Raw genomic sequence first — 14,682 nt, 5'->3', positions numbered from 1 at the left:
GCACAGGCTGAATCGGACGCTCATTGCCCTACGGCAAACCTGATCCAGCTCAAGCCGCGAATCACGATAAAAGACATCTTGCTTGTTGGCATGCTGAAACATGACCACCATCCTGCGTCATCCGGAGGATGTCAGTGAGGAGCAGTCACAACTGTTTCTGAAGAGCTTCGACTGCTGGCGATGACGCCGCCATATCACTCTTAGAAAGGGACCGCTTTGCATGCCATTGGGACCGGACCCCTTGGCCTCCCCAGTGGCACAGCGAGCCTAGGAATAGGCCCGCCGGTGTAGGATGCCCTGAAATGGCTGACAGCTGCTAGATCCCCTGTTTACAAATCTCTTCAAGAGTTCGCAACGCCTGGATGAATCCGGCTCTGGTGGAGCCAAGACATATGATATGGCGGCTGTGACTGCGGATGATCGTAAAGTTGTGGCATTGTGTTGCGGGCCTTCCTCTGCTTATCCTGTCATGACGGCATCCTCTTCCACTGGCTCGGGAGGGTTGGGCTGTTGATGCTTGTTTTGCATGTGTCTTCGCCAATTATCCTTTCTCGGAAATGACTTTCCACCTCCTTGTTTTGAGTAAGCGCACCCGGTCACCGTGCAGTGGTACTTTCGTGTCTTGTTATGCTTGTCGTTGATGTGCCGGTCGAGATGTGTTTTCGTGCCGAACCGCTTGTCACACTGCGGGCATTGGTGCGGTCGTTCGTGGTAACGTTTGTGATGGCTGTGGGTTACAGTAAGCATACGGACACGAGATGGACCGGAGGGTCATAGAGGGCATACTTCAACTTGTGCACCTGGTCAAACTTGCTTCCACAAATCTCACATGCGAATGACGTGGGCTTGGGCGACGCTGAAGTTCTGTCTTCCGATGTAGAGCCTTGCGACTGGCCGCTGATGGTTGTCTCCAAGTATTCTTCGCATGTGTTAGTCGACTGCAGCGACGTCCTTGATTCCAACGGTACATTACCTGTGGTCGGTTCGAAGGTACTTGAGGGGCGGTTTGACATTGATGATCGTGGCGAGGGAGAGGCGGTATAGTTTGACCCCGTGAAGCGTGTCTCGGGAGAGGTGTGGTTCGAAGGGGATGGACCGTATGTATATTGGTCGAATCCAGGCGACGAGGTGTCGGAGATGTCTGTGACGACTTGCTCATCGGTTTGGGGCACAGCTTGCCCGTTGGTGGTCACGTCCATCTGAGTCGGGTGCCGCACAACGGCTTGGAAATGCGGACGATCAGGTTGGGTTGGAGGTTGTTCGGCCTGGGCTTGCTGGGGAGGTGGTGACTGAGATGGCGAGTAGTATTCGGTTTGTGAGGGAGGGGACGGTTCGGATGGGGGAGGTGTGTTATCAAGTTGAGGTGGAGGCGAATTTTCAAGTTTCCAAAGTTCCGTATCTACCCAGGCAGCCTGTTCGGCGGCAGTCGTCGGTTTCATCATATCCATCGGGTTGACTGTGCCAGGCGCAGGGCGGTATGGGCTGGGTGGAGGCTCGAACCGCTTTGGGCTGGAGTCGACGGGGAGGCCTCTGCCGGGTGGCGGAGACAGGGTGTCACTTTGGGCCTCCAGTGACCTTGCCCGCTCGCCCTCTTCACTGCTCAACTCTTCTTGCTTGACTTGAGGCGAGGTGGGACTCGGCGGGGCTCCGGCAGCATTAAATGGACTTCCAAGTTGTTTCTTACCAGTCTGTGGCATGAGCGATTCCACTATAGAAGCCCCCGAGATCCCAATCATATGGATGAATTCTGAGCCAGGGCCAGGCGTCGGCAGTTTGTTCTCTTCCGGCGGCGACAGAGGTGCGACAGCTCCCGCGTAGTAGTCTGCTGCCGCCTGGGTGTAATACTCATCGGCTGCTCCTCCTCCTGGGGGTTTATCGTCGCGCAAATATGGCACAGCGGGCGTGGTTTCAGTGCGGTCGTCGTCGAGTTCCATATCAGATAACCTGGGTCCTGTGCCACGAGACTCGCTCCCGCTTGATCTCGTGCTTCCCCGTGCGAAGACTTTGGAACTTAATTTGCGAAAGACGCCTCCCTTCGTCGACTGTGACCCGTGTAGACTGCCCGTGGCTGATCGTGACAGAGATTCGGGCTCTGTGGTCAAGGTCCCAAAAGTTCCACTTCGGTCTGGCTTTCCCTCTGGCGGGGGTGTAAATGGCCCCTGAGCAACGGCCGGAGAGGCATTTCGGCTGACAACCGCAACTGCGTCGGCCAGGGAGGGTACGCTGGGAGCGGGGGAGCACGAGAGCATCGTCGAGTGGCGGGCAACGGTAGGCGGTGGAGGGGGTGCATGATGATACACGATCCCATCTGGGCCGTATTCTTTACCGATTTGTGAGTCGCGATCGGACAAGGTGCCCGCGGTGGAGGCTATACGGCCTTGGGAGAGTCGGTTGGCGGGATACTGGGAGAAAGTCTGGGAGACTGGTCGCGAACGCATTGGGGCGACGCCCATCCCGGGTCGCAGAGCATCTTGCTGTTGGCGTTTTCGCAGTCGTCGTTTTCTCCTTGATTTTAATATGAATGGCAAACTACAGACGAGCATGAGGATGATGGCGGCAACAGCGCCGACGGTGGCACCGGCGATGGTGCCAGGCGACTCGTCGCGAGCCATGATGACATGGCCGCGGGTGATTGGCGACGGCGACATGTCAGGAGAGGGCGATGGTGAAGCTGAAAATCGATGTCGATCTCCTGAGGCCTGGATGAGTGCTGAGGGCGCCAAGAGAGAAGTGAATCAATGTCTCTGGCAAGTGAGGCTGATTGGCCGGGGGTGGCGCAGCTGTGAGGCCGAGAGACGGGACGGGGTGAGATGAGGTTGGAGTCGATCCGCAGGGCCCAGCTCGGGAGAAGAATGAGGCTGAACGACGACGAAGGCGACAAGACGACGCCGTCAACGGTACCGACTGCCAATGGGGTTTAGGCCCTCATAACCCGAATCGACGGTGGCTGGCAGGACCAGACTGCTTCTCGTCGTTGGTCGTCGTCTCGGCCGGGGCGCAGCAGCGGCGGGACGGCTGCAGAAGCTGATAGGGTTGTCACTGGGTGACGGTGGAGGATGCAAGAGGTGTGGTTCGGTGTGTTCGGCCCCTCATGGTCGAGAGGGTCGATGACGGATGAAAGTTGCAAGAGGGTGGAAGCAGGATTTGAGGCGAAGGTGAACCGAACCAAAGAGGGAGAGATGGGACGAGGTGAGATTGGGTCGGCTGGCCGGTCAGTCGGTCAATTGGACTCGACTGGATTGGATTGGATTGGCTTCACGGGCAGTGGGCGGGTGGGCAATCGGGGTGCCGGAAAGCTGGGATCCAACGATGGGTGGCCCTGGTGCTTGTGCAGCAGCCCAGTGCAGGCAGGCCAGGCCAGTGCCAACACCAGTGTGCAGCAAGTGTGCCACGCTTCTGACGCTGGGCTCTCGTGGTGGGTTCAGCCTCCGAGCGGGCGAATGAGTAGCTGTATCCCTAGGCGGTGCTTATTTTAGGTGGCCGGGTGGATAACTGTAGCGTAGATGGGCACAAGCGAGAGGATGAGCGGAGCTGGGCGAGCCTGGGTGCTTAGTAGGCGGGTGGGTTTTGAGGCGTTTGTTTGAGGAGTCGGGGAGGTGCCGCAACGACGACTATTATGTCTATAGGATCGACGATGGTGATCTGAGTTGGGACCCGGGAAGAAACCTTGGGGGGTAGTGGTGCAGCATCAAGAGCATGTGTCTATCTACCTAGACAGTACTGCTGCTGCTGCCGCTGCCGCTGCGGTTGGTGTTGGTGTGAGGTAACCTGGTCTGTGCCACAGCACCGCTTGGACGGCAGGGCCGCACGACTGCGCGACTTGCTGCACGATGGACTGGTGTGAGGACGCAACGACGAGGTTGGCATCTCCCTGTGGGGCGTGCCGTGGCAGGGAAGGCAGGAGGAAAGGGGCCAGGTAGAGTTGGTCGGCCATTGGCTGCTGGCCACTCACACCCGGATGCCTCCTTCCCCCAACCCCACTCGGCACTTTCTGAGTTTGACGGCTTCCCTACACCACAGCTGACCACAGCTGGTCCCTCTCGACATTCACTTCCCAATCTGTCTTTCTCTCACCGCGATATCGCCGGATGCCAGCATCTCGCCAGTTCGCAACCCAACCGCAATGTGACGTTCCAATGCTGCGCGATCTGATACCAGATCCGATGCCTCAGCACCAAAGCCTCCAGTGACGAATTTTCACTCGGCCTTGTCCGAGGCCTTGGTCCTCGAAAGATACTCGGCGATCGTCCCCAAGCAGGGCACAATGGACCCAAGGCCAATCCCAATGGGCCACGCCCTCAGATTCGCTGCGACTCGACCCATCTATCATCTCGGCAAACGACAGCAGGGCTCAGTACCTAGGTATTCAGTACAGGGACAGCTACAGCTCACAGCAAATAGCACAGACAGCCAGACAGCCACACAGCGACGTCCATACAAGCCCGTCCCCTCCCATTAGCTATCCGCTACTCGCCCCGAGTCACTGCATGCGATGACGATTCAATGACAAGGTCCCATTCGAATACATCCCACTGCTACGGCACAGCTTGCAGAAACCTCCATCCCCACGGGGACTGCCCGAGCTGCTAAGCCACGGCGCCTCAAACACTCCATCTTGATGCTGTACTGCCACAGGCATACAATCACTCAACCGCACCGTAGCAAAGACTTCGTAGAATCAACTCCTGGGATCACATTTTTGACCATGACACATTCTTATCTTTTCTGTCTTTTACCATTGATGCTTCCCTGTCCCAGGACTGTTCGACATCTCATCAAGTTCATTGCCCACAACGCGATCCTGGTCTAGTGCAGCGTTTGAAGCCCACAAAAGGCCTCTGTTCTACCTCCCAACTCTTCCCAGGATACCCTTAAGTGTCTATCATCTGTCGCGGAACGTGCTTCATAGAGCCGACTTCTTGGAGAATTTTATGTTGCAATCTCGACTTCTCTCACCATGCAGAAGTCAGGACCAATTGAAACGCACAGCCCCGTGGTTCCTGTTAATCCGAGGAGTCTATTCTGCTATAGTTCCACCCCATCCTCGGCCTACCCCTGTTTTGGATAGAAGCCACTGACCTGGGCGCGGGAAGCTTATAATGGCGGAATCTTTCGGCACAGCCACCAAAGGTCGGGCACGTGGGGTGGCTGTCCGCACCACGTCCGAGAAACCGCAGTCCGTCCGTCAACCGGTATCCCCGACGACATCGTCATTGCCTCGAGGACTTCTTGACGCCTGCGGCCTCCAAAAGAGGCAACCTGGCAACGATTGAATTTTTCCTTGAGTGCAGTCCGCGAGTCGCACGGTCTTTTCGTTGGGTGACCTCCCCGGGTTCAAGCCTCCCCTCACGTGATGTCTCATGGATCAGCCTCATCTGAGGATGACTTGGTTGTCTGATCCATGTCCTGGTCTTGGGCGAGAACGCCGTCCCCATTCTCGTCTGTCAACCAGATTCTCTCGCCGAGGTTACTCAGAAAGTACAGAGCGTCAGTCGTCTTCCTTCGGTACATCGCGGAGTATATTCCCACTCCCATGAAGCCCTGTTCAACCAGATACTTCTTCGATACATATCTTACTCCCCAGAAAGTCGCGCTTGGGTTATCTGATGCATCTGCTTCGCCGTCCTCATCTGGGCTGTCGACCTTGTCCAATTTATCTGACTTCTCTAGCTCGTCATCTGCGTCTGATCCGCCGACATTTTCAGCGCCGGCTGGGGGATTGAATGCCACCCCTGCCGTAGAAACCGGGCCTTCTGGAGAAGGTGCGTCCGAGCCGCTCACGTCAAGCCGGGGCCTCTGCCTGGGGAAGGTTAGGGAAACCTTGATCCTGTTCGTGACGGCCGTTCCTGTCCAGGCTTTGGATGATGATTGGTGATCGGGGACCCGTTCTGTTGATTTCATCGAGCTCGTTTCGGAGGTGTTGCCATTCTCGCTCGCGCTCAGCTGCGGCCTGTTGCTCGCTGGCCTCGAGCGATCTCCTACGGTTCGCCTCTCGGCGGATCTCGATTTTGCGTGTCGTTGCCGCCAGTGCGGCATTGTTGGTTCCGAATCATTTCTGGACGACATTCTACCGGTTACAAATGTCCATGTTGGAACATCTCTGCTTCGAGTCGGCTTAAATCAAAGGCCAGAAATTGGGAAAGCAAGCGGTTCACAGTATTGATTGTTCAGGTGAGTGTGAGTGCGTTGGGTCTTGAAAAGGCTCGTTGTTTCGAAGTATGGCCAGAGACCAAGAGGGCCATGCATTTCAGGACAATCAGAGGGGGTAGCGGCGTATAATTGCCCAAAATGGATTGCCTAGACAGGACGTGTTGCGACTTATCGTCAGGTCCAGCAGACCATCTCCCAAGTCTGGCCGCAAGGTCCCCCCTAGCGCGGCGCACATTTCTTTCCTCGCCGCAAGCATTGGCTGGTAATGGGTGCCCATTGCGTGCGCTGGAGTTGATACTGGGCTAAGGGCACGGCTAAGTGGTGTTCGGGCTTGTGTCATGAGTTTTAGCTCCTGGCACGGCGCGCATGCCTCCATGCCTCGATGCCGCGGGTGTATCTGCTGGGAAACCGGTTTCCATCAAGCACTACGCCTAACGGGCACGAGAGCCGGCTGTATCGCCTACGAGCTACTGAGCTTCGTTGCCCGGCGGATCCTCGCCTAGGGGATGTCTGTCTTTGGATAGCTCAATCGGTGTGGTGATTCCAAGGTTGTGCGGGCACAGCAGGGACCACTCGCGTGCGGGCGTCCGGGTCGCGTGTTTGCTTCGTTGCGGTTTTAGAAGGAAGCTTCCCGGGGTGTGTACGGACGTTCGCGGTTTTGGTGTAACCTTTTTTTTTTTTTTTTGGTATACACGAAGCACTCGAAAAGGAGGGAAAAGCAGTCAGAGGATTCCGTCCTCACTTGCTGCTTCACGTGGAGGGCGCTTGCTAGTCTCAGTGGCAGGCGTCGTCTGGATGTTTTCTCAAACCAGTGTAGCGGAGGCTGTCAACCCCGTGTAATTTGATGCGCTTTTGGACGGGTTTAGAAGAGGTGGGGTGGGTTATTATCAAAGCGCTTGGGGGTTGGGCCGAGCATGACAGATTTCTTACGCCGTAGAATGGACCGGTCCAGTGACGGCGGGCTCGAACTGGATCAAGAGGGAATGCATGTGAGCACATGGCACGGTCTCATGGTAGACCGCAGTCTGCGAGGCAGGAGCAGGAAGCTGGTGGTCTTGTTGACCAATTCCCGAGTACCAGGTTGTATTGATCAACCTAATAAGTTGATAGTAAGACATGCCAGTTGGTGATATTGTGCGCCTATCCCCCGAGAGTGTAAAAATTCACATTCTAACAAGACTTGCAATGCCATGCAATTTTTGCTTTCTTTGCTTACAACAATACCATGCAAAGGTGCTCAGTATATTCCCGCCACTGAGGAGTGCTATAGTACCTTGGTGGCAGTTTCCGTTCTGTCCGTCCCTGCCTCTCCTACCGAGCTGGGCTTTGTGTCTCACCCGGTGAGGCGGGACTTGCCCCCGCGGCCATCCCCTGGCCTGGCCGCCCCCAATTATGGCTGAACACCAGCCTTGGCCAGCAGGGTCTGACCCGCGGCCAGGTTCGCCATCTGGTAGGCCTTGGACTCGGGCGGGAAGGTGCCGTTGGCGGCCCAGAGGTCGATGAGGGGCTGCACGGGCTCGAGCTCGTGGGGCCGCAGGAGGTCGAGGTTGGTGGCGGTCAGCAGGAAGTGGGAGAAGCAGCTGTTAAGCTGCTTCTCCAGGTTGAGGTGGTAGAAGGGCTCGATGAAGTGGGCGTGGTACAGGTGGGCGTAGACGCGGAACATCTGCAGGAAGATGGTCTGGCAGATGGACAGGAACTCCTTGGGGAACCCGCTGCGGCGGCCCACCCAGTCCTCGCCGTCGCCGCTGATGCTGGACAGCGAGGGGGACGAGCCCAGGGCCGGGTTCAGCGCATACGACACGCCCGCCGGGTCCGTGGGGAACACCTTTGTGTTGTCGATCTTGCCCGATATCCACCGCTGCATGAGGGTCATGTACTCGAAGGCGGGCAGCTCGATGGGCTCGTAGCGGCTGTTTAGCCATGTGTACGAGTGGTTGCTGGTGAGGATTAGCCGGTGGGCACTCATATGACAGCCGCCGTCTGGCTTCCCATGAGAGTGGGTGAGGTGTGGACTTACGGGCCGGCAGTCATCTTGGGGCACGTGGTGGCGTTGCAGATGTTGGAGCCGTTCTCCTCCTTCTCGTATATGACACGGACAAAGTGCCACAGGTTGCGGTAGTGCTCTACGCACTGGTGGGCAATCCACTCGCCCTGCTCGACCGTCTTGGGCCGGGCGCTGAGTGTCATGAAGTTGCCCTTGACGATGTGCTTGGCATAGGCCGGGTTGACCCAGGCCGGTAGGGGGTGGGGCAGGTGGTAAGCTTTGAGGGCCTCATCGCCGTTGGAGCTTGAGGCCATCGTGGCGCCGACAGACCTGGAGAGGGAGTCTGACGGGGGCAGCGGCGGCAGGACGCTGTCTAGGGTGCGTCCTCTCTGCTGCTGCTCTAGTGTGGGAGACGGTACTGCAGGAATGGCCTCTTTTGGTGTCCCGGGACGGCCAGCGTTCTTTGATGGTCCTCGTGACTTGCTTCGTGACCGTCTATGAGGGATAATTAGTGACGGATATGCAAGTGGTGAGTGATTCAAGCGTATGTATGAGCGAGTGCCAGGGGGGTGAGGAGGACGGGACGGGGTTCTTCTAGTCGCCTCGAGTAGCGGACAAAAGACATGATGGGCACGAATGTGGTGGACACGCACGTGGCGGCAGACTAGGCCTATGGAGCGCAACAAGCGCCAAGACAAGGACAGGGCAGGGCAGGACAGGGCAGGGCAGGGCACAGCATATGGCATAGGGTGTAGGGCGTAGCATGCATGCTCGTGACAGGTGCCGGCGGTGACCTCTGATGCTAGGCGAGGTCTGACGGCACCAGGACTTGGGCGCGGTCCGGCACGGCTGCATCTGCATCTGCATCTATGTCTGTGTCTGTGTCCGCGTCCAGTTTATGGGACTGCGTCGTCTTCCACAGGTGAGCATCCATAGACACAAGCACATGGCTTGCATGCATAGGTACGGTGGCAGGGCAGGGCGGAGCAGGAGAGGAGGGTGCCAGGCGGTCAAGGACAGACTCACAGTCCAGAGAGGAAACTTGACATATTCTGGAGGGGCAAAGTACCTGTTGTGTCTTGTCCCAGTCAACGGTGGTGAGGGCGACGGCGAGGGCGGTCGAGAGCTTGAGAGCTTGCAGAGCTGTCTGTCAGCCACGGGGGTTCCTGGGTAGGGTAAGGGCAGGGTGTTTGCATAAACCGTCGTCGGCGTCTCGAGACAGACAGACAGACGTTGACACGTCCACCGGGGAGATCATCAATGCCAGGCCTCGCCGCAACCGACAAACGGTCGCAGAAGCAGAGACAATCGGGGCCCAGCGCCAGCATCCCTGATCTCAGGGGCTTGCGGCTCCACGCCCGCTCCACCGGCCCCAGCTGAGAGCTCCCCTCCTGCCAGACATCCAGAACCCTCGCAACCCCCAACGCCAGGGTACGTGTGCGCTAGCCTGAGTCGAAACCTTGGAACCTCGGACCGCTGGGCCAGAGAAGCTTGAGAAACGTCAAACGCGGGGTTAGCCGCCTCAAGTGCCACTCAAGGCACCCCTACCTGGCCTCGCAAGCTATCATTGAAACAACGTTGGGATTTGCGCCTCTGCCCCCATCCTAAGCTGCCCAAGGTCATCTGCTAAGCGTTTGGTCGGCGGCGTGCCACCTCGTGCTTCGATATTTTGACCTCGGCAGATCTGTCCACTGGTGGCAGAGCTGTAGGTTGAACGATGTCACCGTTAGACGTCATGCCTTCATATGCGCTCGCACGAACATCTGTAGCTTGGCGCTTGAGCAGCAGAAAGACAGACAGCTCCAGTGCAACCACAAATCGCGAATTTGAGATCCACTAGCGCGTTGCTGGACGATGGGCCACCCAGATGCAATATCCGCCGGAACCACCAAGCACGCCCAATTGCCCCAGGTGGGTCTGTGAACCGATATATATATCATCTCTTTTGGCCCAGCCGAAGCACCACTCTCGTCTCGTCTAATTTCATCTATCTAGCCTTACAATTTCGGTGTGCGTTTCGAACCACGGCAGATGGCGATGGACAAGATCGTGCTGAGCTCTGGCTGCCCAGGCCGCGAGACCCGCACTCTTGAGTTGATTCTTGCTCGGCTGGGTGTCTATGTGATTCGACTTTGACGTTGTCGAAGTGGACAGGCACCAGGCTACAACCTCTTGGATATGGCTACATGACATGTGGTACTCAGTTCGATACTCCCACCGAACGCGCACTTTCCAAGTTCAGTTCTCTTGCCCTCGGCCCTCCAGAGTGTCTCTACAGAAGCTTCAGAGCACAGCCGTTGTAACAGGTCCTTGAGTCTTGACCGCCAAAATCTCCTTGCCGTTCGATAGACATGTGTCAGACCACGGGACTAGCCGCCGTCAGTTGAAATTGGCGCCCACACTACTAGAAAGCTTAAAAGCCAGATCTGTGCACCTCAGAAGATCTCTGCACTTGGACCTTTGTCATGAGGATTTGACACTAGGAAAAGGCCATGATTTTTCTTAGCGTTCCAGGGATCAGTCCTCTCAATGGCTTGACCAGATCTCACTAGGTGACAATCGTTGCATCGACCCTAGGAACGTCTTAAAAGCACACTCGAGCCTGCTTGCAGCCATAGACCATGTGCGATCGGGTGTCTTCGGTGAAAGTGAGCACAATAACAGCGAAGGATCTGTCAGGTTTGTGCAGGATTCTTTCATGGGATGTGCTGTTGATCAGCAAAACTAGGGTAAAGGCGCTATTAACCAGGAGGGTGTTGACACCCGCAGCATTGCTGACCACCCACCCAAGCACATGCCACCCCAGACATCGTATATCATTTCAAGACTGGAAGAATTCGACCCAACAGAATATCGACTTCAACTTTGATGATCTAACCATCGGTATCTGAAATGGGACATAGCTATCGCTTCATTGTCAATATGTCTCTATCTCCGTGTATTTCCTTGGCTCGCAGTCCTCCTTGCCTGTATCGCTTGTCCAGGACCACCTACAGTGGCAGCAAAATCTTCCTCTATGCTTACTCAGTGCAGGCCGGAGGCCTATTGTACCTCAGCATAAACGCCCGTGGCTTGCAGGATCGGGAGCATCACCCATACCGGTGACCACAGCAGGGTGGTGTGGTGGGGGACTCAGCTTTGGGCTGAGTAGGGATAGTCGACAGCCTCGTCAAGACAGGTGCGGAGCATAAAGCCGCCGTACAAGACACCCATCCTCGGCTATGATTTTTTTTAAACATAATATGCTGGTTACTCCAGAAATTCATTCTCGACATGCAGACTTGATCATTTGCAACTTTAGAAACTCTGCTTGCCATCTTGGGACGACACTCCCTTCATTTCAACAACTGCCGAAAAAGTTGAGGCCCATACATGGCGTTGAATCCGGAGGTGCCTCAAAGGTCTGAAACTCTCCTAATCGATAACAGACGCAAGGCCCATCGAGTATACCGGAAACTTGATCGTAGGGACCGATTCAACCCTTTCAGACATATCGCTTGGTACAAGACGTCAAAGGACCTCAGACCACATTGTTTGTCCTACCCTTTGACGATACAACTTCAATTGTTGAGCTAACGACAGCAGCCAAAACAGCGAAAACAACCAGTCTTTTTGGGTTCCGATACACGCTCTTGAAAATCAAGGAGGCGCCGGAGGAACCGTTTACAGTCGCAAACCAGATCCAGAGGACTTTGCTCACATCATGGATCAACATCCTGCTCGTGTGTGTACCAGCTGGAGTAGTCCTCTCCCAGATTAGGGGTGGTACTCCCGAAACATTCACTCTGAACTACATTGCTCAGATTCCGCTCTGGTTTCTGTGCGATTACTCCCTGGAAGAACTGGAAAAGTACATCGGCGTCAGGGCCACGGACATACTGGATATATTCACAACCAATACTGTGCAAATCATCTCAAGCGTCCTCTTGCTGCTTGATGGCAAGGTTGACCTGCTGCAGACATCGCTGATAGGTGGGATCCTGAGCAACATTTTAGTGCTCCTCGGCTTGAGCATATCATTCGGAGGGGCAACGAACATCGATCAACGCCAGCAGGAGTTCAACCGGACCGGTGCCCAGGGGTCATCAAGTCTTCTTTCAATCGCCGCGACTAGCCTCCTCATACCCACGGCGGTGAAATTGTTGGACCAGACATCGAAAGAGAACCTGGTCCGACAGTCCCGAGGAGTGTCAGTTGTCCTTCTGTTCGTCTATTTCACATACTCGATCTGTCAAATGTGGACACACAAAGTGGAGTACGGGGCATCAGGCAAATCAAAAGCCACCGTGTCGGCCATACAATCTGCTACTGCCAGTGGTGTATCGATCGGAGGTCGGCCGTTAGGGGACATGGCATCGCCAAGAACCCTGGGGATCCCTTCACCAAATCGCAAAGACGGGGCTTCCCCGCGATCCGTCTCCTTCATCCAGTCACCCGTGCCCCTCTCAAATCAGAGTGCCGTCGCCGTTAGCGCATATGAAAATGGAGACGACGACGAGATTCACGGGCCTCAGCTGGACCTCCCGGTGGCGGCAGCCCTCTTCGCCGCCTCGATCGTGCTGCTCTACTTCTGCATCGATGCGACGGTGAACAGCATATCCGCCCTAACAGAACAGACCTCGCTGACCGACACGTTCGTGGGGCTGATACTGCTTCCCATCCCCAACTGCGACTTCGCGCCCATCTCGCTCGCCGTCGACGACCAGCTCGAGCAGACCATGAAGTACACGGTCGGCCGGTCCATCCAGACCGCGCTGCTGGTCGAGCCCGCCGTCGTGTTGCTGGCGTGGTGCCTGAGCATCCCGGACGTCACGCTTGCGTTTGACGGTTTTGAGGTTGTGAGCTTGTTCACGACTATCTTGCTTCTGAACTTCCTTGTGGTGGATGCAAAGGTGCATTGGGTTCATGGAATTTTGCTGCTTGCCGACTGGGTGCTAATTGGTATCGCTGCGTACTTTGTACATCCGCAAATCGATTAACACGGTTGGATGTGCTTGCATAAAGGAGCAGAATTGCGTAGTTTCAAATCATGCTTGAGATTAATATTAGCCTTAACATGGTAGTGGTATTAACATCGCTGACTTCCGTAAAGAGAATACGTCTTGTTCCCATTCTTTCTTTAAAACCTCCAATCTCTGATGGACTCAAATTGCGCTGCTATATGAAATCCCCGGCGTGATGCTTGAGAATTAACGCAGAACTTGTATGACATTCAAGTGCACCGAAAATAAATATCTACCTGGCTCAAAACGCCTTGAAGACAGGGTGAGCTACCTCCCACACGGTAGGGTTGAACCCTCGTGCCTCCTTCCTCGAAACAGGTCCAACACTGTGGTGACCATCTGAGACCTTCACATTACACTCACACGTATCACTGCTCGCAAAGAGAATCTGCTCTTCGAGCGCATAACCAAAAGAATGGCCGAAAAATTCAAGGCTCGGCGGTTGATAGACCTCATCAGAGGGGTGGACAAGTAGGCAAATTCCATTCTCTCAGACTCCGTCTCAAGCTCACCACTCGTTTGCACCAGCGTGCCCGTCGGCTGGGACTACAACGGCCTCTACAAGTTACTTCTCCCCAACGACTCTAGGACACACGGTTACCTCACTTCAAATACTGTCGCCAAGCTGCCATGGATATCGGATTTCTCAGTCGACCACAAAGACAGGATTGTCCGGGTTGCTGTGGCCGAGGCTGAAGCTGATCGCATCAACGCCGCCTTCCAGGCCGTGGTCGATGGTGCTATTGCATTAGGCACTTCAGTATTCCCGAACCTGACATCTCATAGTGAGATGGTTCGCATCATCGGCGCGAAAGAGTACCCTTTGAAGACACCCCATCAACCAGAACCTATACGCCTAGAACGGTTTGCCGCGTCGCTGTTCGGGATATGCAGCCGTGGTGCCCACTTGACAGCTTACGTGCGAGACACAACTCAGCCTGCCTCAAGAGGCTTGAGGGTGTGGGTGGCCCGCCGCGACGCGAACCTCCATACCTACCCGGGAATGCTAGACACGACGGTCGCGGGCGGCGTCAAAGCAGAAGACACACCTCGGCAGTGTATCGTGGCCGAATCGGACGAGGAGGCGGCGCTGCCGCTCCCTTACGTCGAGAAGAACATTGTCACTGCCGGAGTTGTGACGTACGTCAGCCAGAGCAAGAAGACGGGCCAGGTGCGGCCGACCGTCCTGTACGTTTACGATCTGGAGCTCGGGGAGGGCATGCGGCCTCAGCCCAAGGATGGCGAGGTGGAGGAGTTCTACTTGATGACGGTGGATGAGGTTACCAAGGCGATGATGGGCGGGGAGTTCAAGCCGAACTGCTGCCTGGTGATGCTGGATTTCTTCGTCCGGCACGGGATCATCACGAGTGAGAACGAGAAGGATTACCTGGACATTGTGACGGGGCTCAGGAGGAAGCTTCCTGTGCCGGTGACACCGCACGAGTTGTAGAGGAAGCAATGACATGATTTCCTGCTTCTTTGAGAACATCCTGTTCGACATATTGGTCGGGAGAGTTTCCCAGTGGAAGTGATATTATTACATCG

The 14,682-nt window shown here is 55.9% G+C and overlaps 5 protein-coding genes across 5 annotated transcripts; 2 read left to right on the top strand and 3 right to left on the bottom strand.

The window, feature by feature from the left end:
* Positions 1–459: 459 nt before the first annotated feature.
* INS49_001561 (uncharacterized protein) lies at positions 460–2,612 on the bottom strand (the record flags this gene model as incomplete). Its single annotated transcript, XM_043162386.1, has 4 exons — positions 460–727; positions 787–919; positions 974–2,474; positions 2,538–2,612. The coding sequence occupies 4 exons, from the start codon at positions 2,610–2,612 to the stop codon at positions 460–462; spliced, it is 1,977 nt and encodes a 658-aa protein (XP_043030892.1).
* Positions 2,613–5,358: 2,746 nt separating this feature from the next.
* INS49_001560 (uncharacterized protein) lies at positions 5,359–6,036 on the bottom strand (the record flags this gene model as incomplete). Its single annotated transcript, XM_043162385.1, has 1 exon — positions 5,359–6,036. The coding sequence occupies one exon, from the start codon at positions 6,034–6,036 to the stop codon at positions 5,359–5,361; it is 678 nt and encodes a 225-aa protein (XP_043030891.1).
* Positions 6,037–7,540: 1,504 nt separating this feature from the next.
* On the bottom strand, positions 7,541–8,448 carry INS49_001559 (uncharacterized protein; the record flags this gene model as incomplete). Its single annotated transcript, XM_043162384.1, has 2 exons — positions 7,541–8,087; positions 8,168–8,448. 2 exons carry the CDS (start codon positions 8,446–8,448, stop codon positions 7,541–7,543), a joined length of 828 nt encoding a protein of 275 aa, XP_043030890.1.
* Positions 8,449–11,506: 3,058 nt separating this feature from the next.
* On the top strand, positions 11,507–13,113 carry INS49_001558 (uncharacterized protein; the record flags this gene model as incomplete). The annotated part of the gene is made up of 2 exons (XM_043162383.1): positions 11,507–11,666; positions 11,720–13,113. The coding sequence occupies 2 exons, from the start codon at positions 11,507–11,509 to the stop codon at positions 13,111–13,113; spliced, it is 1,554 nt and encodes a 517-aa protein (XP_043030889.1).
* A 439-nt stretch (positions 13,114–13,552) lies between these two features.
* On the top strand, positions 13,553–14,587 carry INS49_001557 (uncharacterized protein; the record flags this gene model as incomplete). Its single annotated transcript, XM_043162382.1, has 2 exons — positions 13,553–13,608; positions 13,666–14,587. The coding sequence occupies 2 exons, from the start codon at positions 13,553–13,555 to the stop codon at positions 14,585–14,587; spliced, it is 978 nt and encodes a 325-aa protein (XP_043030888.1).
* Positions 14,588–14,682: the final 95 nt, after the last annotated feature.

The sequence above is a fragment of the Diaporthe citri genome, assembly GCF_014595645.1.
Source record: "Diaporthe citri strain NFHF-8-4 chromosome Unknown scaffold_1, whole genome shotgun sequence".
Lineage (NCBI taxonomy): Eukaryota > Fungi > Ascomycota > Sordariomycetes > Diaporthales > Diaporthaceae > Diaporthe > Diaporthe citri.
The sequence above is the reverse complement of the archived record's forward strand: the minus strand, read 5'-3'. Positions and strand labels throughout refer to the sequence as shown.